Genomic DNA, 26,182 nt, shown 5'->3' on the forward strand with positions numbered 1-26,182 from the left:
GATGACTAGAAGTTAGGCATTTGAAAGCTGAGTCCATTCATTTACAGCATTTTCCCTTGGATTGCAAAGGCTACATAACAGGTGAGAAGAATTCAAGCTCAATTTGCAGCAATGCTTTCAATGTTGCTTATATGAACACATCCCTGAGAAGAAACAAAGCTCAGACTGACACTCCCAGACAAATATTGAGTTCTAGATGCTGGAGGCCACTCACTTACCTAAACACAACAACGGAAGATTTTTGAGACTAAGTCCGAATAGACAACAACTCATCCATTTTCAACGTTTAGTGCATTATTTTAGTAAGGTAGTGAGTTCCCAGCATTACCAAATGACAAGAACTGTTTTAGATTCCTGGAGAGATCAGAGGTTGACTCATTTGTTTAACTGATGGCTTCATCAGGGGCTGTTAACACCTCCCAGCAAGGTCCTCTAAGGCCTGATTACATGATCAAGTGTCTGGGGATGGTGGGGAGAATGTTTTCTCTTTGTCCCCAAGGATAGGGCTTGGTTCTGGGTATATTCTTGCTGTGCCTTTGATGAGACAAGTAAATAAATGATACAGTTAAAAATAGAGCTGTGAACAGAGGCAAAAATATGCTAATTTGCAAATATATTCCACCAGTGCCTCATGTTTAAAAAACATGACCAAAAATGCCAAGAGCTCAGGAGCAGGAATGCTTGGAGACTCATTCCACTGGCTCCCAGCAGTGTGGGCTAGTGCAGGGATTGCTCTCCCTGCAAGGGATCAACATTTCCACTGCTAGTCAAGACTACGACCCACAAGCACTTGAAAACCGAAAAATGAGAAACTGTGAACCTCCAGAAAGTTCAGCTTGCATTTAGGTCAAGGGTTCAGTGGGTCCTCATCTGATCTAAACTAATTGTGTAAATCTTTTTTCCACTATGAAAGAGGTATGCGTTCTGTTTTCTGAAGCTGGAAAGAAGCTGAGTTCTCATTTTTCCAGGCCAGGGCTTTGGCTGAAAACTGACCTGGGTTGTTTCAGGTCTCCATAGACTGCAGCCCAGGGTCCTGCTTTCCAACAATGCCAGCGGCACTCAATGGCCGTGGACTTCACCCAGATAGACGGTGTGGCTATTGGGATGGTTCCCTGCCCATTCCAGACCATTATAGACATCCTGAAGAGCCACCTCTGGCTCTGCAGAGGGAGTTAACAGAAACAAGCAAAGCCAGCGCTGACTGTGGAGCTAATCAGAAAGCAGTCCTCCTGTGAGCTAGGACTGGAGACACATCTGGTGGTAACCTCTGGCCCAGCAGCTTCCAGCTGAGATTTTAATCCCAGGATCCATGCTGCCTGTTACCATACGGCATTCTGGAGGGACTGGGGTGGATGGGAATATATGCATATAAAGGTATATGGAATGTTCAAAGAAATTATGGGGCTTAAACTCCTCATCAAACTTCTCAGGTTATCTAACAGGTGGGTGGGTAGGTGGGACAGAGGAGAAAATAAGGAGGGAGGAGGGTATGAGTTACTGCAGCTAAAGCTTCATCCTGCTTTTCAAGGCTGGGAGGAAGTGGAGGTGGCACAGCCTCTGGCTCCTGGCTGGCTATACATGCAAATATGAGAAGCACAGTGTTCCACCGGAGGGCACCCCTGTGTTGTGGCAACCCAGGACCAGGCTACTCACCCGGTGATGGACGTGTCCACCTCGTGCATCAGCGGCACCATCAGCACGAGGGTGTTGTCATGCAGGGATTCAGAGCGCTCCATGTTGCCACTGTGCAGGGAGAAGAGAATGAATGAATGCTGGCCAACACTAGCTATCTGGCAGTGGGCTTTCTCTGTTCCACTTTAGAGCTGAATCTCTACATTCTCCAAGGGCAGGTGGCACCTCATTGTCCTCAGTCTGTTTCTGGTCCCTGTACGTATCTATCAAGGGCACTCTATTGTCTTGGCTATGTTCCCCACAAAGACGTGATTGTAAGTAGTTTATTCGGGAGGTGGCCCCAGGAAACACCAGTAGGAGTGGAGAGTGGAGAAGGGCGACAGCGAAGGAAAGAAGACAATAAAGGCAAGCCATGCAGGAGGGTCGTGCTGTCAGCAGCCAGGGCCCAGTCTCCTGGGGACTCTGTGAGGCAGAGTCAGTCTTCCTAGCTGAGGGCACGGGAGCCAGGCCTTTATCCACTGACTCCTGAGAGGAGTTGCTGCTGTGCTGGGGGCGGGGGCGGGGGCGGGGCAGAATGAACCCCCTGGCAGCTGCCTGTCAGGCAAGTGAGTGAGCTCTGGCCAGAGAAAGCCTCAGCAAGGGTGGCTGGTGCTGGGAGCTGGAATCTGCCCGGTTTGTGGATAGTTTGGAAAGGGTGAGGGCTGAGGGGTTATGGGCATGGCACCCATTGTATGTGCTACTTCTATAAGTGCCTGTTCCACGAACAATGGACCAATGAAGTTACGGCACTTCAGCCAGGAAGGGGTTGCTAGACTTCAGCAGCTATGTCTCACCTGAAGGGACTGCCCATCATCCATGGACAGCCAAGCCCAGGAAAGAGGCCCTGACCAAACCGACCACCGTAAACATCATGGAAGCTCTCGCCATAGACCTTGGCTATAGCAGGTCTATGGGGGTAGATCAGGCATCGATATTTTTTAAAGCTCCCCAGGTGATTCTAATATGCATCCACATAAGGCCTCCCACTCTGGGTGAGAAAGCACAGAAGGGGGATTCTTGTGAGATCATTTTGGAAAGGTGAACATGAGGGAACTGATGCTGTTAAGCGGCTACTATGTGCCAGGCACTATGCCGGGCATTTCTCAGCATGGCCCTACTGAGACCTCAGAGCAACCCCAGAGGGAGATGGAGCACCCACCTTTGACGGGTGAGGAGCAGCTCAGATAGGCTGGGTAACTGCCCAAAGCCCCCTGCAAATCAGAGCTGAGATTCCAATCAGCTCAGTCAGACTTGAAACCCGGGCTCTCTCAGCTGTGACTCCCACGCCTGATGCCAGATTTGGGGGCAAGAAGGAGGAGGGGCAAAAGAAGAAGGGAGGAGAAGGAACAGGAGGAGGAGAGAGAAGACCTAGTTTCTCTTAATTACCTTACTAAATTTCTAATATGAATTGTGATCATTATTCCTTGGGAAAATGCGTGGCTCTTGGGTACATGTTCTTGAACCTACATTCACAGTTGGTTCCCAAGTTCACCCTGCATGGGCAGAACAAGAGTCCCCCAGACCTGCTGAGGCTGGGCTCAGCTCATCCTGACTGTTCCCCACCATGCCGTTCCCTGAACATCTGCTGAGTTCCTGTCTGCTCTGTGCCCTCTCTCTGCCCTCTCCAAGCCCTGCCCCACTGCCTTCCTCTCTCACCCAGCAAGTGCTGAATGGCAACAGCACTGAAATAGCTCTCACATCCCCTCTCCTTCTCCCTCCTATTGTTCTGAAACAATGGTGCTGTGTGACGCTGACCCCACAGGGCCACAGTCTCTGCCCTGGCTCCTCATCTGTCTTCCTACATGGGGTGACATCAGTCCCTCATGGGCAGCCACAGTTTGCAAAAGCAGCAGGATCAGGTACCCACACAGCCTGACTTCCTTGTCCTTCCTTTCCCAAGGGGTGATAAAAGCCTTGGGATCACTGCTGTGGGCAGGCCAAAGGCGACTCCCCTGTGGATGGGTTGACACCATCCTGGCCTGCTCCCGCCCCCACCCAGCATCCTGCCAGGTCTTGCCCTGCCCTTTGTTTGGCCGGCTGAGGCCCAACCGTCTCATCTGTCATCGTGTGACTGCTCCAGAATGAGCTAAGTTGAAAAGTTGAGATAAAGACGTCAAACATCAAAAGGCTTCCCGTCATTCCAAAAGCTCATGAGCTGGGATACTTTTCAGTGGTCTGCAAAAGCCAGGCTGGTGGCTGCTGAGAGGATAGGTCTCAAGAAACTGCTCAGTCTCAACGGTATGTCCCCCTAAATCTACAAGCCGGCAAAGAGCCCTTCAAAGGGTGGTGATGGAAGAAAGGAACGACTGAGATTTTAACTGTAGTTTTCAAGATAAGGGGCTTTAAGGGTCTTTCCATCATAGCAGGGAGTCAAGTGCTGTGTGTGGGTGCCCTCTGGGGCAGTCAGACCATATCTTCACCAATGCCTGAAAAGAAATGAGTGTCTGAAATATTCTGGTGTGTGTTTAAAAGATAATATCGTCATCTTAACATTTGTGATTTGAGAAATTAGAAATTTTTATATTATCGAAGCTACAGATCCTAGGGCTTCCTGAAGCTATGCAGCACTGTTAATGTACATGGGGGGTGTTCTTGAATTGAGTAGGTTACTGTCATTTTCTCCTGTGCCCAGCATTTAGGACTGAACCTGGTAAATAGAAGGTACACAATAAATATTTGCTGAGTGAAAATGTGCCCAGAACAGAGTAAGGGATTATAAACAGTGGTTCTTAGCCTTGGCTGCTCATTAGAATCATTTGGTGAGCCCTTTTGAACACTCCATTGCCCAGGTCTCACCCCAGGCAGAGGAAGGGTCAGGGTCTCTGGGGGTAGATCAGGCATCCATATTTTTGAAAGCTCCCCAGGCGATTCTAATATGCATCCCAAACCGGAGCACTGCTGCTGTGTGGACATGTTATTCTAACAAATGAACCTTTCACAATTGCAATACTGGCTCCCTGCCCTCTCTGACTGTTATGATTAGCCCTGAATGAGGTGGAGGCAGGAAGTGTCTTCTTTTTTGACAAGGGAAATCTCCTCCATGTCACATTCCTTTCCAGGCACACAGGCTGCCTCAGGTGTGGAAGGACCAAGAGAGTACGTTGATGGGTCTGCCCAGCAAAGGCGAGTGTTCTGTGGATCCAAGAAATGGCAAGAGAATGAGAATTTTCAGGTTCGAATGGGCATCTGCTGCCCCTCATCAAATTCATCAGCCTCATGCTCTGGGGTCAAGCTGTTGCACTGTGCCACTCCCCTTTTCAAAAACTTTCACTGGCTCCTCAGTGCCATCAGGATATAGTTCAGATTTTCTAGGTGACCTTTGTCCCCCATGGTCTAGCCCAGGTTCCTCTTTCAGCCCTGCCTCCCACTGTGCTTGTGTGTTCCCCATCCTTCTGAGAAGGTGCACAAACCCCCAGTACACCCCGTGCCCACCACCTACACAGGTGTAACAGGGCTTCTTGCCCCATGGACAGCCTCACTGCCATGTTCATGTTGCTTCAGCCTGAAAACAGATTCCTCTGTTTAAATGCTACCTGCTGACTGAAACGCTTCTGGATTTTATGCAATGGGAATGAAATCTGCCCTCTCTATGCTTTGCATAAGTTTCTATTAGCTCATGGTCATGTTTTACGTGAATGTAAATTACGTGATCTTGAAAATAGTGTGAATAGAAAATAACTAAGTCTTGTGGACCAGTAAAAAGAAGGGGCTAAAAAGACATTATTGGAATAATTGGCATAATCAGAACATAAACTGCAGATTAGCTAATAGCATAGTGTCAATATTCAATTTCCTGAATGTGATAACTATATTACAGTTTCTTAAAAGAACAGCCTCATTCTTGGGAATGCACACTGAAGTATTTATGAATCAAGAAGCATGATTTCTGCAACTTTCACATGGCTAAGAAAAAAAATTATATAGAAAGAGGATGATAAAATAGATGAGACAAAATGTTAACACTGAGTGAATCTCAGTAAAGGATATATAGGAATTCCTTGCACGATTTTTGTAACACTTCTGTTAAGTTTAAGATCATTTCCAAGTGAAAATGAAAAGGTTGCCTTGGGTGTCCAATCATCACCCCAATCAAAGCTTGTGTCTCTCTGTTCACCCACCTGAACGCCCCTCCCTCCACTGGAGCCGCCAGCCAAGTGCTACCTAGATGCTGCTTCAAGGCATGGTGGATCTGCCCTGGAGAAGGCATCTGGTAACTCCCCAGAGGCCCCCACAGGCACCTGTGGCTATCCTGGAGAGGGGCAGGCACATGCTCCTGAGGGGAGAAGCTGCCAGCCCACGATCCCCTTTCCTATCCATCCACTTGGCTTCCAGGTTAAGCCCTCTCTTGAGTAGCATCTCTTGGGACCTCTGTCAACAGGCCTGGCCAGGCCCTCAGGCTGCAGGTGCCCTGCCCACTCCATCAAGGGATATAGCGCCATGTCCAAAAGCAGCAGCGGGCCCAGTCTGACAATTTGCAGAGGACATCTGTCTGATCTGGGAAATACACAGCTGAGTGGGAACTGACCTTGGACTAAAGCCTCTCCCCCCTGGGCCTGTCTCTCCTCAGCTGTAGAATCATCACCTTGGAGTGGCTGATGCCCAGTTCCTCTCAGCTCAGTCTGCAGCGGTGGCTATGCAAGCAGCACTAGGCAACCACCATCCCCAAGAGATCCAATTCCACTTAGTGGCTCAAGGCTTTATCACTGAGTAACCATTTCTTCCTCCTCAGCATCCTGGGATTCATCAAAGCTTAACCAGGACACGTCCTTTCCTGGTCCCATAAATCTCTTATCTTTGAAAAAAGTGTTTAAACCCCCCTTACCTCTGAGCAGTAACAATGAAGCTGAGAACTTCCTCTTCCCCAGACAGGTGGCTTGTATCAAAGATCACGCTGAATTCATACTAGGGGAAAAGGAAGTGGTATCTGGCATCAGCAGGCATTCCAAACTTAAACTGTTCTCTTCCATCTTCTGCAGTTGACGACCTCTGGAAGCTCATTTGCATGATAAGCTTTATGTTTTATGCATAGCTTTCTGACTATCAGGCCAAAGGCACAGTCTTAACAGTAAAACCAAGCCTGATACATACTCTGGCCAGAGACCTGCTGCTCCTGGTTCAGCCCCCGAGGCTCTCTTTAGGAAGTGATGCATTTACACTCTTAAACCGGGACTTACTAAGTTTCACTCACATCCCATCTTTTCAATTTCTGCCACATCTGCAAATTACATCACCTGGGATATTTGCTTCATAGTATTACTGTCTTACTCTTTTAGTTTAAAGATTATTTTAAAAGAACAATTTATATCACTATCATAGATGGGAATCCAGGATCACTTGCCAAAAAGAGAGGGTAGCTGTAAAAATGAATACAATGAAAACAGAGCAACGTTGAATTCTGTTGCCTGTGGAAGCCTTTGAGCCTAAGGTCTACTCCATCTTTGCTGAAAAGGGAGATTCGCTGGTGATAGAGAAGTGTTAAAGATATGCTAGCAGGATTGGAAATGTTCTCCTGATCTGTGTGGCTAGGATTAAAAGACTGTTGAAAAGTTTTGTGAGCTGAATGTTTGTGTCTCCCCCACCCACCACTCCTCAAATTAATATGTGGAAGGCCTAACCCCCTATGTGATGGTATGTGGAGGTGGGGTCTTTGGAAGGTAATCAGGTTTAGATGAGGTCATGAGGGTGAGGCCTCCATGATGGAATTAGTGCACTCAGAAGAGAACACAAAGATCTCTCTCTCTCTCTCCATGCACACACACCAAGGAAAAGCCAGATGGGCATACATAGAGAAGGCGTTATTTATAAATCAGGAAGAGAGCTCTCGCCAGGAACTGAATCTGCTGGGACCTTGACCTTGAACTTCTCAACCTTAAGAACTATGAGAAATACATGTCTATTGTTTAAACCACCCAGCCCAGGGTAATTTGTTATAGATGACTAAACTGACTAAGACAAAAAGGGTCACTGTTAGGGTCAATGTTGTTCAGTGCTGTGTCCACGTATTGCCCAGGATAATCTCATGAACCATCTAAAATTATCGAGTGTACCCCTTAGTGGTGAACATCCTGTGATTTGGGGGGCACTGCCCTAAGTAAATGGTGTTCATCATATACATGTCAGGCATGTGTGAGAATGTGGGAGGAACCCTTGGGTAGGGGTTATAAGACCAGGTTCTACCACAAATTGTGTGATCTTGGCTAAAATACTGTCTCTGCATTTCAATAAAAAGAGGAGGTTGGACAAAATGGTTCTTAAATTTTATCAAACTCTGAAAGCCTACAACTTATATAATATCTAAACCTTTGGGTTCCATTATGGTGAATTCTAGGCAGTGGTCTAACATTTGCAACACTGGATTCTACTGAATGCTTCCTGAAAGCAATGGACATTGGTTCATTACAATGGACCATCATCTACAGTGAACACGGACATCTCTTTCTAGACAGAAATTTCTGTTACTGTGGGACTTGTCAGCTTACAGTGGGGTGGGGGGCAGGCACAGAGACAGGGCAGGAAGAGGACAAGAAGGAAGGGAGAGGCAAGGTCTTGCCTGGTGTAGAGTTAGCACTGGGAGGAGACCTGAATTCAATTAAACACACTAAAGAGCAAAGTGAGATGACAGGCAAAAGAATTGGGTGAGAAGCTAAAATCAGGGATGGAGGCCTGGAAGAACAGAACGTCAGAAACTGGGCAGGCTGTGAGAGACAGAAACATATGGCCATCCAAGGTAAGCCAAGTATAGTCATGAAGCTTAGCAGGTGGCCTGGAGCCTGAGGACCCTCAGGGTTGGAAGGACATGGGAATGCACACTGGGCTGCAGACACGGGGAGCCCCATCTCTGCTAGGTGACTTGTTGGGCTTTCTCCAGGGAATCACCCTCTGCTCCCATGCCCCCAATACCCAGGTTTAGTCAGTCTTGGTACAGGTCCCAGCATCTGTATGTGGGAGGAAAGTGGTGGCATTACCAGCTGGGAAAACAACCAACATTCCAATGTTCACATTTCTGTGGGCTCTATCACGATTTTGAGGGTTTTAACAAATGTTGGCTGGGCTCAGTGGCTCATGCCTGTAATTCCAGCACTTTGGGAGGCCGAGGCAGGTGGAGTTCACTTAAGTTTAGGAGTTCAAGACCAGCCTGGCCAACGTGGTGAAACCCCGTCTCTACTAAAAATACAAAAAAAAAAAAAAAAAAAAAATTAGCTGGGCATGGTGGTGGGCACCTGTAATCTCAGCTACTAGGGAAGCTGAGGCAGGAGAATCACTTGAACCCGGGAGGCGGAGGCTGCAGTGAGCCAAGATTGCACCACTGCACTCAAGCCTGGGCAACAGAGAGAGACTCCCTTTCAAAAGCAAACAAACAAAAATTTGACAAAAGTTAACTCTCTACTAGAGAGAGAAACACACATCTTAGGTATGATATGTGATATAGGCTGGAGTTTAAAATGAAATGGAAACTGTCACAAGTTTTTCAATTAAGCCTATTATCTGTTACTCAAAAGATTTTATTTAAATTTGTGTGCGGAGGTGCCACATACATTACCAGAGGCAATAGTGTCCATGGATTGGGGTCGTCCTTCTTTATCTCCACCCTCACCCTACCTGGAGTCTAATGGGACTTGGCCTGTACTCTGTCAGCCACATGTAATCCATTTTCCAAGGGCAGTCACTTATTGAGGCTTCCCTCCTCCTGGGGTGAATGTGGACAGAATGAGGAAGACAGGCAGAAAAAAATCCGAGGAGTCATGGGCGTAAGAGTCACTGTGGTTTTGCCAAGATCACACAGTTTGTGGTAGAACCTGGTCCTATAACTCCTACCCAGGGGTTCCTCCCACATTCCCACATGTGCCTGACATGTATATGGTGAACACCATTTGTTTGGGGCACTGTTTCCCAAATCACAGGATGTTCACACTGGGAGTGGTACACCAAGATTATTTTAGGTGGTTCATGAGATTATCTTGAGTGATACATGAACACAGCACTGAACAACACTGACCCTAAAGTGAGAAAGTTATTACCTTTTTGCCCTAGTCAGTTTGGGATTCCATCACAAATTACCCTAGCCTGGGTGGTTTAAACATTAATTTCTCACAGTTCTGAAGGCTGCAAAGTCCAAAATCGAGGTGCATTCAATGGGGCTTTTATGGGTCCAAGTGATTTGCTAAGAAATGACCAAGTCTTCTCCCTCACCATAACATTCTCACCATTGGTTTACAAAACAGCTACTAGATACTGGGACCAAAGAGCCTTGGAGATTAAAATGATCTGATTGTACAACCCAGGTAGGACAAAAGGATGAAGCTTTCGCTTTTTTTTTTTTTTTTTGAGACAGAGTCTCGCTCTGTCGCCCAGGCTGGAGTGCAGTGGCATGATCTTGGCTCACTGCAACCTCTGCCTCCCAGGTTCAAGTGATTCTCCTGCCTCAGCCTCCTGAGTAGCTAGGACGACAGGCGCGTGCCACCATGCCCAGCAAATTTTTTGTATTTTTAGTAGAGATAGAGTTTCACTACGTTAGCCAGGATGGTCTTGATCTCCTGACCTCATGATCCACTTGCCTTAGCCTCCCAAAGTGCTGGGATTACAGGCATGAGCCACCACGCCCGGCCAGCTTTCACTTTTTTAAGGGAAAAAAGGTAGACAAAGGAATATGAGATTTCCTTCAAATCATGGCAGGGAAAACAGCTTCCATTTCCAAAGGCAGACTTGGTCTTTTAGATTCTAGTTTTGGCTCCAACCACCAAATCTTTCTACCTATGTTTGTATCTCCTTACAATGATGGCACATACTAGAATGTTCCAAGAATGTCTGAAGATTCTGTAGTACACTATTTGAACTTAGAAAATCTGTCTCCACACCAATACCAAAGTGACTTAACTTCTTTACTCTTTCTAAAAATAAAGTGGGATACAGGTATTTGTGTTTTGGGAATTTTGAGAGGTCTCTTCAGAAAACTGTGAGCACCCAAGGGAGTAACAGAGTCAGGACTAGAGGTGACAGACCACATCTTCTCCTGTGTTGCCTAGGGGACTCAAAGAGGCACAGAAAGTCCCAGAAAAAAAATTATTTTAGGAAGCCCAACTAAATGGCACTTGCCAAAGTGCAGAGGCCATGGTGTGTCCTTCACTTTCACATTTGGGGTACATCATGTGCATCAAAGAGAAAGACCACGTGGCGCAGCCCCTCTGGAGTATACCCCGGTGTACACTGCCAGCGAAAGGAGTGTGGCAGGGCTTCAGTGGCCACCCCAGCTGCTATGGGAGGCAGGGGGGTGGGAGGACTCCTCACCTCAGGGAGGCAGTGGCGGAATCAGTGGCTGGTGGGAAGGGCTGGGGGCCTGCTGCCGAGGAACGGTCCCGTCTGTGTCCCTTACCTTTGACTTTGATCTCATGAAAGGAAATCCCACGCTGCATTTGAGGAAGTCCGATTCCAGCAGCTCACAGGAGATGCCCATCTCCTCCTGAAAGAAAAAGCACCAACAGATGGGTCAGCTGCACGAAAGGCAGGTGTGCAGGAGCAGGCTCCAAGGGGCAATCGAGTCCTTCGGAGCAGTGCTCAGACGGTAGGCACTGGTAGGACGAGGTGCCCTGACCAGACCGTCTCCAGACCCCTTCTAGCTGCCCACCTTTCCCATGGGTTCCTGGGGAAGACAGGTAAGAGGACAAAACCGGCCGGGCACGGTGGCTCATGCCTGTAATTCCAGCACTTTGAGAGGCCGAGACGGGTGGATCATGAGGTCAGGAGATCGAGACCATCCTGGCTAACACTGTGAAACCCCGTCTCTACTAAAAATACAAAAAATTAGCTGGGCGTGGTGGCGGGCGCCTGTAGTCCTGGCTACACGGGAGGCTGAGGCAGGAGAATGGTGTGAACCCGGGAGGTGGAGCTTACAGTGAGTGGAGATAGCACCACTGCACTCCAGCCTGGGCGACAAAACCACTCTTTATCCCTAACTAATGCTTTGGGTTCAAACCCTAGGGTGGTCCTGGTGAGGTGGGCTGGACCATGGGTGAACTGGAGACCTCCTAAAGTTTGGATGAAAACACAACCCTGTCATCTTCCTGGCCCCTTTCTCCTAAGCCCACACCCTAATCCTGCCTTTTCAGATCTTGGTGGTTTAGGAAAGACAAACTCTAAGAAAATCGCCCTAAGAAAAGAGAGGGTTTCTTCCTAAAACCTGAAACAGTGAGGGCTGGGCTGTCCACAGGCAAGTCTCCCCAGGGTGTGGGGAGGGTACAAGGGTGAGGAGAGGTTTCCAAGCGTAGCCAGCTTTGGCTGGACTCTGCCCACAGTGGCTTGAGAGAACCAGAAGAGAAAGGCTGTAGGGAACTGCTGTCTTTCCACCTGGGCACATGGCTTCCAACCAAGGTGAAAGGAAAGCCAAGAGGCTCTTCACAAGCCACAGGACTTCTCAGAGTCACTGAAAGCAAATCAAGACTTCCAAGTGGAAACAGCATGTTTACAGATTTTGGAGGAGAAGGTACAGAGGTCCTCCAGTTTCCAAGACTCCCATCTCAGCTCAGACTAACATTTCAAGGCATGTGGACAGGTGGATGAAAAATATTTTTATTGTGTGTCCAACTGGTAAAAACATATGAGCATTTACCATAATATATCTACTTAAACTATCCAATTATATATATCTTTTATTCTAATACATTATGAACATTATCAAAAGCACCAAAAATAAAGGTGATAAAAGGTAAATAATCTATGGGGCTAGAAATCAAGACAGTAATTGTGGAGTAAGTGGAAGGAAGGAAGTTCTGAGTGCAGGTTACACAGGTTTGATCCTTTTGTGAAAGTTCATTGAGCTGGGAACTTAATAACTTGTATATTTTTGTTTGTTTGTTAAACATCAATACACCCTTACTTAGGAAATAGCAATGAAACAAAACCCCCAAAAGCCCAAATACAATTAAACAAAAGATAAGAGATATACAAATATAAAACTAAACTCTAATATATCTTTTTAGCATCCAGTCTCGGATATAACTGATCTCAATGATGATTAGTTTTCTAACAGCTCTCTGTGCTTTTAGCAAGTGTTATTCGCACAGAGACCCGGGATCACCTGCGTTAGTATCACCTTGGGAGCCTCTTTAAAAATGCAGATTCCTGGACAACACTCTAATTGCATTGCATGAGTCTTTTCTGAGTAGACACAGAGACTGCAGGGTCTGGAATGAGCATTTTCAATACATAGTGAGCGATAAAATTCATGATTTCGCCGGGTAATGATGTTTGGTAGCTGCTGCTATGAGCTTTCCTCCCCCTTCAGTCCATTCGGCTGGCTGCCAGAGGAAGCTTCTTAAAATACGTCTCTCCCCAGTGCAAACAGAATAAAGTCTCAAATCTTAATCCCAGCTTCCATTTTGGCCCTTCCTTTTCTGTTGTTGTTCTTCCACCCCTGCCCCATGGCACATATACTCTACTATTCTACACACACCCTGCCTGCTCTTACGTCCACACCTCCATTTAAGTTGTCCTCACTGTCAAGGAGCACCTTTCCTCAGCCCTTCCTCTGAGGTTTTCTTCCTCCGTCTTCGTCTTGTCCCCCAACACTCAGGGATGGAAGCTCATGTATGTAATATGCGAATGGCACAGAATTCAGAACAGGTACTGAGCACGCACTGAGTAGCTGAGCTATCGTATCACACACATTTCAGCACTGAGGGAACTGGTCTGAAAGATGTTAGTCACTGTCCTTGTAGAGCTCAGAGTTCAGAAGGGGTGGGGACCTCCCAGCAGAGACACAGATATTTACATGGCTGTGTGATGGCAAGTGTGAGGGCTGCTCTTAGAACCTAGAGAACAGGCATTGGCAATTTCAAAAAGGAAAACCAGGGAATAATTTCTCAAATGCTATTCCAAGAACTGCATGGCATTAATGATTCACCATAGGTGGCCTTTCACTACCATATTCTTCCCCATATTCCTCCTGCCAGAAGCAACACCCACAATTGTCCCAAGTAGATACTACCCTAAATCCTGGCTAATCGGCCTGTTGACATCAGAGGCATCAGGCCAAAGTCTTATACGACTTTAGTTCTCTTGGTTTCCTGGGGACGGTCCTGGTTCATGTTTGTCATTCTGGTATTATTACTCTAAAGAGTGTCCCAGGATAAACAAATATATATATATATATATATGTAATATATATGTATAATATATAAAATATATATGTATAATATACAATATATATTTATTTTATATACACATATATATTACATGCTTATCTAACTCTGTTCCCAATTTCTCTTGTAATGCCCAATACTCCACTGGGAATTCCTTTCAAACCAGGAGAGAAGGTTTAGTTTTAAGTCAAAGGCCTATCTGTTCTTGAAGTAAACATTTATTGATCGGGCGCTGTGGCTCACACCTGTAATCCCAGCACTTTGGGAGGCCGAGGCAGGCAGATCACGAGGTCAAGAGACTGAGACCAGCCTGGCCAACATGGTGAAACCCTGTCTCTACTACAAATACAAAAATTAGTTGCACGTGGTGGTGCATATCTGTAGTCCCAGCTACAGTACCTGTAGTACCAGTAGTCCTCAGGAGGCTGAGGCAGGAGAATTGCTTGAACCGGGGAGGTGGAGGTTGCAGTGAGCCGAGATCACATCACTGTACTCCAGCCTGGTGACAGAGTAAGACTCTGTCTCAAAAATAAAAATAAAAATAAAAATAAAACAAAAAGATGTATTGCCCCAAAGACTTCTTCAGTTTTTGCATGTGTGAAATAAATGTCTTCAAAAATTTACTCTGGGACTCGAGAAAACCTCAGTTTCATTAGCTTTGACCTAAGACAACGGTACTTCTGATCATTCAAAAACTGCTCAGCAACCTTATTTTTGTTAATTCCCAAATGCTGGAAAATAACATTTATATCAGCATTTATTTAACTATTCCTGGTCTCTCTTCCACGTTACTCAGTCAAGTAAAAATTTCAAAATTCTGGTCGGATCTTGGTGAGGAAAGGCCAAAAGAGTAAACCAAAGACATCATCTCTAGGAACAAGAGAGCTGAGCTTATGGTTCATGACTCATGCGCTCCGGCATGGTGTTACAGGAAGGAATGTCACGGATTACCCTTCTGCCGCCTGTCAGCACCAACATAGCTGTTTATACTGGCCATGTAAACTGCCCTGACCAAATGTTTTTAATTCTATACCCCTCTCTTCTACTACTGTGATTTCCAAGGAGGCCCAGAGGTGTATCAGAGCATGGGCTTCGGCAAGCACTACCACTCCTTGTGTGGATGCTGGCAGTGCTCCACTCAGAACCCCCTTACTGGATAGGTACAACAGCTTGAAAGGAATTGCTTTGCCTGGGAGGTTATGACACCTTCCCCAAAAGCATTCCATAGCCTCTGACTGACGTGGGTACCCAAGGATGTCCCCTTTGCCTCAAGAAAGGACCAACTCTGTTGTACAATTAATGTTCCAGAGCTCCCACGGGACTGGGTGAAGTAGACTCCAGCTGAGCCCACATGCCTGTTTGGCTCCTTCCCTTCATTCTGCTCCCTTCGCTCCTCTTGCCCCAATAAATCCCTTTCATGAGAATCCATCTCGGGTGCTGCTTCTGGTGAACCTGACCTCAGAAAATGCTCTTCCCTTATGAGGCGATTGGTACTGAGAGCCATTGGAAAGTACTAGTCATTTGCTCCCAGGTGGGGAGAGCAATGAAAGGAGGATGAGGAGAAAGCTCACGTTTATGATTCTTGTTTAAATCCATCCTAAGGAAGAGAAAACATCCCTAACTGCAGTTTATAAAGGCTGTAAGGCTTCCCCATTAGGGGAGCCCTTCATTCAAGGCAACACCAGTACCCACTTTGTTCTCCTGGTTTCGGATCATGCCCAGGGCATAACCTTAAAAAGCAGAGTCATCATGGAGTCACATGTCTTCTTGGTAGCCAGGCAGGTACCCAAGAGTCACAGACATACCCACAACGTAATTCTTTTAAATGAAAATAAAATCTCATATTTAAAATGGATTCAATTTTTAAAACCAATTCAATTAAAAATACAAATTTTGGGGAGATATGGCTAATCTAAGCTGTCCCCAGCTCTAGGCAACATGGCAGTGGAGAGTGCTCTGGTTGGGGGTTGCCTATGACCTCCACCAGGCACTTGGTATCCACCAGGATACATATGGGAGAGATTCCAGGGACCAGGCTTCTCCTGTGCTCTGATTGCTTCCACGTTCCAATCACTGCCTACACTGGCTTTAACTTAGAGAACTTAACATTAGCATTTATCAAGGCTGACGGTTATGAGACGCTCAGCTGACTGGGAACGTGGACCAGTGAACAAACTGTCTATCTAATGTACCTGATTGCCAGTGTAGACATCTCATTATCTGATTACAATACAATGCAAATCAAATACAGACTGAAACAGAAATCTTGCTCTAAAAGATGCAGACTTTCATGAAATCAATGAAAGTGATGTTGAAAAATGGATAAAACCACTGCAAAACCACTGATAAATCTGGATCTGGCAGAGTTAGATCAGTTAACTGTTGAAAGAGTCAAAATTCTCTTGGATACCACTTTAAGATGCTTCAGAAGACAAATATTTAATTTAAAAAGATCAAGAGAAGTCCTTAGGAAAAACTGGCCATTGTAAAAATGATCCTTTTGTGATTGTACCAAAAACCAGACAAAATATGAAGCAAAGGATGTTATCTTATGCAACAGCAGGAAAATTCACATCCAAAAGCTGCCTATCCAGCACTCAATTCCTTCTTTTGTTTCAGAAGTTAGGGCACTGTTATTTTAAAGACTCTAATAAAGCAAATAATCTTTTGCCTTGGGTCTAAGGTATCTTTGACAATTATAATTACAATGTTTCGAGTGTCATTGAATAAATGCAGGATAAAATAAACCTAATTTCATAATTTTTAGTTGCACATTTCAAGCAAAGTCTCAATCAAAACTTTAAAAAAATTTTTTGGCCAGGTGCGGTGGCTCAAGCCTGTAATCCCAGCACTTTGGGAGGCCGAGATGGGCGGATCACGAGGTCAGGAGATCGAGACCATCCTGGCTAACACAGTGAAACCCCATCTCTACTAAAAAATACAAAAAACTAGCTGGGTGAGGTGGCGGGCGCCTGTAGTTCCAGATACTCGGGAGGCTGAGGCAGGAGAATGGCATAAACCCGGGGTGCGGAGCTTGCAGTGAGCTGAGATCCGGCCACTGCACTCCAGCCCGGGCGACGGAGCGAGACTCCGTCTCAAAAAAAAAAAAATTTTTTTTTGTTATAAAATTTTATACCCTATTTTAAGAGGATTCACATAACTGGCCTTTTCCCCAGTTCCACTTTTCCCTGTCTGGCAAGGATGTTCAATACTCTCCAGGGCTTCTCGCCGAAGATTATGGAAGATTCAATTAAAAATTTCTACTAACATACAGATGGCCCCTGACTTGTGATGGTTCTACTTAGGATTTTTCAACTTTCTGATGGTGCAAAAACAATAGGTATTCAGTAGAAAGTGGTAGAAAACTGTACAATACTCTCAGGATGCTGGGCAGTGCAGCGAGCTGTAGCACCTTGTCTGCCACGTCATTATCAGGGTAAACAACCGATACTCTAAGGAGAGCTGTGTTGCCAGATGATTCTGCCCAATTGTAGGTTAATGGAACTGTTCTGAGAATGTTTAAGTAGGCTAGGCTAAGCTATGATGTTTGGTAGGTTGGGTGTATTAAATACATTTTCAGCTTATGATATTTTCAACTAACTATGGGTTTATCAGGACATAACCCCAACATAATTCAAGGAGCATCTGCACATTACTCTCAGGATCAGGAAATCATCAGTTAACATTTTAAAAAACACAGTGATGAAAAGCATACTTGATTTATGCATACTCATTTCTGTATTCTCAGTGCCTGGCACTTAGCCTAGAACGTAGTAGCTCCTGAGTTTGCATTTATTAAATGAATAGGCCTTGGCTTGTGGAAGATTCCAAAGAAGGGGCTGCAAGAAGCAGCTCATTTGCTGGTCTGCCTGGCACAAGAGATGCTTGCCTTGGCAAAGACCTTCTCTCATCCAGACATACCCTGGCTGCCCCAGCCCTGGAAGCTTGGCCAGCAGAGCCAGGCTCCAGCCCTGTTTGTAACGTGCAGTGGTTGGAAGAATCGAATAATGAAATTAGTAAGCCTCTTTGGCCTTCGGGCTCCTTCCTCCCAATCATACAAGCATTTGATGTCAGTCTAGACTCAGGCCTTACTTGACCACGAATGCAGTGCTCTTTGGGAACAGAATATCTTTGTGGTCAGTGACCTGTTTATGCTCAATGCTAGGTAGAGTTTGAAGTCTGACTTCCAACTTCCTAATTCTCACATGTGTTTGTTAAACTGAAGACGACCCTGGTGTCTCTACATCTGACTGTCAGTCTGGCAATTTAGTGTTCCTCTAAGACCCTTTCCTTCTTCCAGACACAACAAGCATGACCCTTGTGGGCTGGTAAAAAGGGGCCCCACGTTAACTCACTTAATTTAGAATTCAGGTAAATTTTGGAAGCACTTAATCCCAAATTCTGTAATCAACTGAGGTGTCAGAGATGAGCAAAGGTTCTCAATAACCTGGCTCAATGAGTTAACAGAAAACATTCTCAGCAAACACTTTATTAGCAGCACTCAATGATGAGTCAGCTTGAACCTTACCAGAACAAATAGTCGTATTCCCAGAGGGGAATCCTTTGGGATTGAGCCATAAAGTTCCTACCCATGAAGAAAAACACGTGAGCTTGCAGCATAGAAAGTGTACAACCTTTGGCATTAGCGTCCCAATTTTTATTACTGACTCAGATATGTACCAGCAATGTGCTGTCAGGCAAATCAGCCATCCTTTCTATAAGCCTCGAGACCCTTACCAATAAAATGAAGTCATAACAGGTGCCTTATAGGAGTATTGCTGGACTACCACTGCTGATGCATGTAGGATGGAGTACGTAGCCTCTACTTAGTGACGATTTACTGTGTGCCAGGTAGTGTTTTAAATCCATTATCTAAAAACTCTATGTATAGCTTCTCTTTATTCCTGTTTTATGAGGAGGAAACTGGAATGCGAAGTTTTATCACTTGCCCAGGGTTTCCCAGTTGGTAAATGATGGAGCCAGGATGTGAGCCGGACACATTCCTTCCCAAAGCTCCTCTGCATGTTCTCCTTCAATCTTAACTTGCTTTCCTGACCCAACTTCCCTGCATATCTCCTTACAGAACATGACATGGTGTTTTGAATACACATGGGTGTGGGGAAAGGGCCTGTCATTCGAACAGCTTATGAATTACAGACCCCAGCCATCAAAACACACTCTTCCATGTACTAGATTCACACAATACCTTGTCTCCTGCCACTTGCTCAGGCCCTGATGATACACTCTTGGCTGAGGGTTTCTCAGGGATAGTCCTGGAGTCAGAACAAACACAAGTCATGCTACTCTTGAATCAAGGAAGAGTACACAATACATAACTATGAAAATATGAACCTCCCACTGGAATGAAGCCACACAAGCAAGCACTCCTGTTGATCCCTGAGCAGAGATGCAGAGGGTGAACTGTTTTGTCGATTCGCTAGTCAAACTTCTGAAAGAGGCTCATGTAGTCAATCCATAAGGGGTCAGGAAAAATCAGAGGCAGATGGGATCTGAGAAGTCACAGAGAGGGTACTTTTCTTTGTATCCAGAATGTTGGCAACATGAAGACCAAGTATAAGCCTTGCTGGGGTCTTAACATACTCAAAGTTTCCCTCTGAAAGGACTTATACATCATCCATCTGTACATTCATTCATTCACTCACCAATCATCTAACAAACACCTACAAGATGGGAGACACAGAATGGGGAGAATATAAATGACAGGTAAGAAGGGATCTCGGCCAGGCTCGGTGACTCACGACAGCAATTTGGGAGGCCTAGGTGGGTGGATCACCTGAGGTCAGGAGTTTGAGACCATCCTGGCCAACATGGTGAAACTCCATCTCTACTAAAAATACAAAAAAATTAGCTGGGCATGTTGGCAGACGCCTGTAATCCCAGCTACTTGGGAGGCTGAGGCAGGAGAATCACTTGGACCCAGGAGGCGGAGGTTGCAGTAAGCCGAGATTGCGCCATTGCACTCTAGGCTGGACAACAAGAGAGAAACTCTGTCTCAAACAAACAAACAAAAAAAGAGACAGCATTTAGTAAGCAAAGACTCCAAATTAACACATTTTAATAGAGGAGGAAAGACTATTGGTTTAATATGATCCAGGCTACAAGGGACCTAAATACATTGTTCCAAGAGCTCATAGCAGGGTGCCACCCTCTTTGCCTGGTGGAGTAAATAAAAAAGCACATATATCAAAAAAGGTGACTTTAGGGTGGGCCTTGAAAGGATAAGAATTTGCCTCATTTGGGTGGAGCACTATGATGGGAGAGGCAGTGACATAGTAGCAGAGAGGGTCAAATGAATGGGGTAGACGTTTCAGGACAAGGCTAGTACAGGGTAGCACCAAGAGAGACAGCACCAGAGCAAGTGGCAGCTGTGTGCCCAGAGGCTGAGTGGCATTCCTTCCCTTGATGTGAGCCCGAGGCTTCCAGCTCCACAGGCTCTGAAGCCAGCTTCTGAATGACACTGCAGATCTAGCTGTGAAGAACTTCCATCCTCTGCTCCTGGGAGAAATACCGAAGTCAGAGGGCAGATGAGAAATACTGAAGTCAGAGGGCAAACGTGTAATTTCCAATAAGTGATATAGTTGCCCTGTGCAACATGGGGCTTCTATCAGCAGGGCCAGAGAATTCCTGTCTTGGAGGTCAAAAAGGGAAAGCAGTTGCAATCAGAAGGTTGCTTAGTGAGTTAAGGAAGAATTTTACATTTTGAGTACCCCTTTGTTTATTCATTAACTCGTTGAAGAGCTAATTCACTGACTGCTGCCCCATATCAAGCCCTATTCTAGGGGATGGGGCTACAGTGGCAAACATGGTCCTGCCGAAACAGCACATGTAGCCTACAGGGGTGATGGCAAAAACAAAAAACTCAAAAGGAAATGAAAAATAACTGGCCGAGCACAGTGTCTCACACCTGTAATCCCAGCACCTTGGGAGGCCGAGGCAAGGGGATCACTTGAGGCCAGGAGTTTGTGACCAGCCTGGCCAACATAACAAAACCCTGTCTCTACTAAAAACAAAAAAATTAGCCCAGTTGTGGTAACACACACCTGTAGCCCAGCTACTTGGGAGGCTGAAGTGGGAGGATCGATTGAACCCAGGAGGCGGAGGATGAACCCAGGAGGCGGAGGTTGCAGTGAGCCAAGATCGCACCACTGCACTCCATCCTGGGCGACACATAGAGACTCTGCCTCAAATAATAATAATAACAACAACAACAACAACAACAACAACAGTAGCAAAAGAAAAACTGGATAATCTGGATATCATCAAAATTTAAAACTCATGTGTTTCAAAGGACACCATCAAGAAAGTGAAAAAATCCACAGGATGAGAATATTTTGAATAATATGTCTAATAGGAACTTCAGGATATAATTTTTAAAAGTCTTGCAGCTCCATAATAAAAAGATAAGTAACCCAACTAACAAATGGGTAAATGATCTGAATGGTTTTTCCAAAAAATACATACACATGGCCAATAATCACATGAAAAGATGCTCAACATCATTAACCTTCAGGGAAATCTAAATCAAAACCACAATGAGATACTACTTCACACTCATTAGAATGGCTACAATAACAAACGCTGGACAGGATGTGGACAAACTGGAACCATTATATACTACTGGTGGGAATGTAAAATAGTATGGTGGCTTTGAAAAGCAGCCTGGCAGTTTTTTAACCGTGAAATATAAGTTACCATGCAACCCAGCAATCCCTCTCTTAGATATGTACCCAAGAGAAATAAAAACATGAGCCCACACAAAAACGTGTACACAAATATTGATAGCAGCATAATTTGTAATAGACAAAAATTGGAAACAACCTAATGTCCAGCAACTGATGAATGAATAAACACAATATGGTATATCCATACAATGGAATATTATTCAGCCATGTAAAGGAATGAAGTATGACACATGCCACAAACAAATGAACTCTAAAAACATTATGCTAAGTGACAGAAGCCAGTCACAAAGGACTGGCTCCATTTCATATAAATGATTCCACTTATACACAATGTCCAGAATAGCCACATCTAGAGAGACAGAAAGTAGATTTGTGGTTGCCTTGAGCTGGTGGAAATAGGGGAAAGGGTATGACAGCTAAGAAGTATGGGGATTCTTTTTGAGGTAATGAAATGTTCTAAAATTGACTGTGGCATTTCAGATGTACAACTCTGAAAATATACTCAAACCCACTGAATTGTATACTTCAAAAGGGTTAATTGCATGGCATCTGAACTATATCTCAATGAACCTATTTTAAAGTAATCACAGTCTGTGAGAGGCATTCTGAAGGAGGCAAACAGCATTACACCTGGTATAGGTGGAGGGAAGACTCTTTTGAGGAGGTACCATTTAGCTGAGATCTGCAAGCTAAGAAGGGGCTAAGCACATGAAGGGAGAGTGAAGAGTGTCCTGGCAGAAGAACCAGCATGTGTGGGGAAGGGAATGGTGAGTTCCAGAAACCAACCAGAGGCCACATGTTTGGGAAGCGACAGATGAAAGGCCAGGCCATGCGGAGCCCTGCTGCTCATCAGGAGTTTGGACTTGGATCCAAGTACAGAGGGAAGGGACTGGAGGGTTCTAAGCAGAGGAGTCATACCATCTGATTCACATTTTTAAGAATATTTTTAGTTGTGATGTAAGAATAGATCAGAGGCGGCCTGGGGTGAGGAACACGCAACAATGAGCAGAAAAGGTTTCTTCCTCACCTCTTCCAAAACGTTCATGGAAATGGAGTCTGAACAGGTGGGGAGCACAGATCAGATAAACTAAAAGTATCCTTAAGGAACCGGAGCACACAGTGACTCCAGCACAGATGCCAAATACGGATGATGGGCTGGCAAGGCTGGGAAGGAGCTGGCCACGAACACTCCGAGGGAACCAGAGGTGATTACCCATGCACATGGGGGATTTGGAGAATCAGGGCAAAGAAAGCACTACAAAGCCAGTTGCTTCCTTGAAATTTTGTCAAAACATCCATTTGGAAGCTATGGCCTATACTATTCTAAGTTTGTTCTTTCCAAGCTTAAAAAAGTGAAACAAGCAAAAACTACAGTCACAACAAATGTTGGAGGCAGATGAACCATGTAACTGCTAATGCAAACTTCCTCTCCCAAGTTAGGTAGTGAAATTCAGAGGGCAGGTATGGGTGGCTCACACCTGTAATCCTGGCATTTTGGGAGGCTAAGGCAGGAGGTTCACTTGAGGCCAGGAGTTCGAGGCCAGCCTGGACAACATAGTAAGACCCTGTCTCAACAAAAATAAAAATTAGCCAGATGTGGTGGCACACATCTGTGGTCCCAGCTACTTGGGAATTGAGATGGGAAGATCACAGGCACAGGAAGGTTGCAGTGAGATATGATTGCACCACTGCACTCCAGCCTGGGTGCCAGAGTGAGAGTCTATCTCAAAAGAAAAAAAAAAAAAAGAAAAGAAAAGAAAATAAATTTGAAGTGCACAGGAAATAATCCTGTGCCAGGCACTGGCAGTTGCAGACTGGCTGGCATCAGAAGCAATTATGTGATCAAATGGAGACGGCGAGGTCTCATCCCAAACAGTCCACTTGGCCCTGAGGAAAAAAGTGCCTTGAAAGATTTAAAATGAGTAAAAATAATCTTACATTTTAAAAAACGAATACAAATTCAAAAGCACTTGAACAAGCTGTCTCGTTCCTAACACATCCCTCTGTAGTGTGGTGAATCAACCCTGTTTAGGACTAATCATTACATTTTTTCCAAAGTGAAGACAGACAAAAACACTCCCCTAAATCCTGGTGATTGTCCTCTTCAGGACCACAGGATATGAAATTAAGAAGCTAAATAAACAAATAAATCTAAGTAACCAGTGGTTAACAGAAAGCCCAAAGTACAAAGACCAGCAAGCCATCCCTTCTAAAGCCTAAGAAGTAATTAAAGCATTTGATGTTCACTCAGGAAGTTTTTCCTTCTGTTAAATAGTCACAAACGAATTATTCTCAGATTTTTAAAAACTGGTTTCTCTTCTTCAATTAAAAAAAATGTCCTCAGAGGCTGCAAATTCTTAGTCAACAAACTAAGAATTCAAAGTTGAATTCCATCTAAGGAATTAATTTTTTTTTTATTTTCTATCACTCTTTTCCTTTGTCTTATAGGCTGACTGAAAACTCAACAAGTGGGGACCTCCCCTGAAATGACAGGAAATAATTTAACCTCGTGGCATAAAAACAATTCATGAATGGTGTTTGGATGAAAAGGTTATGTAGGAGTCAAGTGTTTGAAGGGGCTCAGGTACTTACTAAAATCCTGGCCAGAAATCTTCATAGAAATGTACTCACGGTGAAGAGTTCCTTCTCACCTGCAAACCCCCTTCTACTCTGCTCATTCAAAACTGGTTTGCAACTTGAAGTTGTGAAGGCCTTGCTACTCAAAGTGTGGTCCCTGGACACGCTCACTGTTAGAAACGCAGATTCTCAGGCCCCACCCCAGACCTGATGAGTTAGAAGCTAACCTCTGTGAACATGGACATTTGAGAAGCACTGCTCCACGTCACTGAGCCCTCCCTGGAAGAAACATGATATTCACCGCATGAAGACCACCTTCCTCATGATACCCTCTGCCCTCCAGAAAAATAATATGTATACTTTCCATGTTATTTGAGAGATATTGTCTGTGTGAGTACTTACTTTTCTGGAACTGAAGACCTATCTATTCACATGCCCCTTATCGAAGCAGACTTTAGGACAAGCATTGGGGTGTAATTAGTTTGTTTGGGTGGTGATCTCAGGGAGATCCACGAGAGAGTAGTGAAGTGTGTCACCAACAGGTGAGAAAGCTGGGGCATCTACCCATCTCGCTGGTCTCTCCTTGGTAGAAAACTGTACTGGGGACGTTGACTATCCTGCACTTCCAGCCCTCCTGACTCTTGGGTGCAGCACACTCCTGTAGCCAGAGAAAGTTGCTAACCAAAGAGACACAGGCAGGTCTCAGCCTGCAGAGGGACTGTTAAAGGCGGCCTCCAGGGTGGGTGGAGGGGACATGGAGGGTGTTGACAGCATCTCTCCACATCCTCTCCCTCTGCACAAGCAACTGGGCTGGTGAAGCTGTGGACTGAGAACAGAGGCCGGGGGCAGCTACTGCTGAACTTCCTTTGGCTGCAGATGAAGGGATGGGGCGTGAGAGGACCTCTTCCTAGTCTAGCACCCTTGGAGTGTGTCTCCACAGCTCAATCTGTCAGCTCATGGAGCCCTGTTTCAGGGGGCAGCAGCTTACTAATCTCTTCCCTCGGGTTGGCACATCCACTTTGCTACTCCTGGGTACATCTCAGGACTCTTCTTAAAGAACTGGTATCCACTTTTAGGATGAGCCCTCCTCCCTTTCTATTTGTTGATTCAACAGGTCAGCTCCAATCTCCTCTTACCCAGACCAGCACAAAAGGGCCTCCTGGTGGATGCCTTGCTCTCAGCTCTCTCCCCGATGTGTTCTGCAACCTGCCACAGATGAACCCCAATATGATACTTTGTTTTTGCTAAAGAGCCTTCAAAGGTTGTTAACAAGCAACATTCTTCATTGGTTCTTAACTGGAGGTGTGCACTAGAACTACCTGGGAGCCAGAGATGCCATGCCCAGCTGTACAGGCTGAACACTGCATAGAAGTCCTGGCTGCTCTCAGCAAGCCCTTCGCCTTGGCATGAGTCTCTCCAATTTCCATAACAGTGCTGGAAAGGTGATGATGATGATCCTATGAAAAGCTTTGTAAAATAGACCCAGATGCAGGCCCCTCTGTGTGGCCACAGACTCAATGCACGCGACGTGGGCATGCATGTGCTGAAAGCTTCCCAGGTGGTTCTGATGGACACCCAAGTTAAAAACCTTCAAAAGTGAAACTGCATTGAAATTCTCTGGTAGGCTTGTTAAAGATGCAGATTGCAGGCCCCAGCCTCCAGAGTGGGATTCTTTACAGCAGAAGCAGTCAAAAAACCTGGATTTTGAATCACCCGAGGCAAGTGTTCTACACTAGCCTTCGAAACACTGGTCCCAAGGGCTAATGTAGCCATTGCCATTTTTGAAGTTAAGAGATTGAGACCTAGAGTATGTGACAAAAAAAAAAATGCCTTCCCTGGGATTCTTATGCTGGTGAGGACTGAGGAACCCTGGTATTATGGTCCTCTCTGCCTTTGAGTCAGGTGTCTGGAGCCTCCTGTGTCATGTACCCCTGGGGCAGGGACTCAGAGAAATGAACTCTGCAGACCATGGCTGGCTCCAACACGGGTGCCCACCTGCTGTGCTCCCAGAGGAAGCCCATCTACTCGTTCAACAAGTGTTTATTTTGTCTCAAATGGGAAACAGCTTCTACAGAATAATTCTCATGTGTGAGACAT

General features: G+C 45.5%; 1 protein-coding gene across 1 annotated transcript in view; it reads right to left on the reverse strand.

The window, feature by feature from the left end:
* ITGA9 (integrin subunit alpha 9) overlaps positions 1-26,182 on the reverse strand; it is a 415,573-nt gene that overhangs the window by 92,444 nt on the left and 296,947 nt on the right. Inside the window, exons 19-21 of the mRNA XM_030930740.1 lie at positions 11,042-11,128; positions 6,494-6,573; positions 1,654-1,743 (exon numbers count right to left, since the gene is read on the reverse strand). Of these exons, the coding sequence (XP_030786600.1) occupies positions 1,654-1,743; positions 6,494-6,573; positions 11,042-11,128 (257 nt within the window). The remainder of the gene's footprint in view (positions 1-1,653; positions 1,744-6,493; positions 6,574-11,041; positions 11,129-26,182) is intronic.

This window comes from Rhinopithecus roxellana, chromosome 1 (assembly GCF_007565055.1).
Source record: "Rhinopithecus roxellana isolate Shanxi Qingling chromosome 1, ASM756505v1, whole genome shotgun sequence".
Taxonomy (NCBI): domain Eukaryota; kingdom Metazoa; phylum Chordata; class Mammalia; order Primates; family Cercopithecidae; genus Rhinopithecus; species Rhinopithecus roxellana.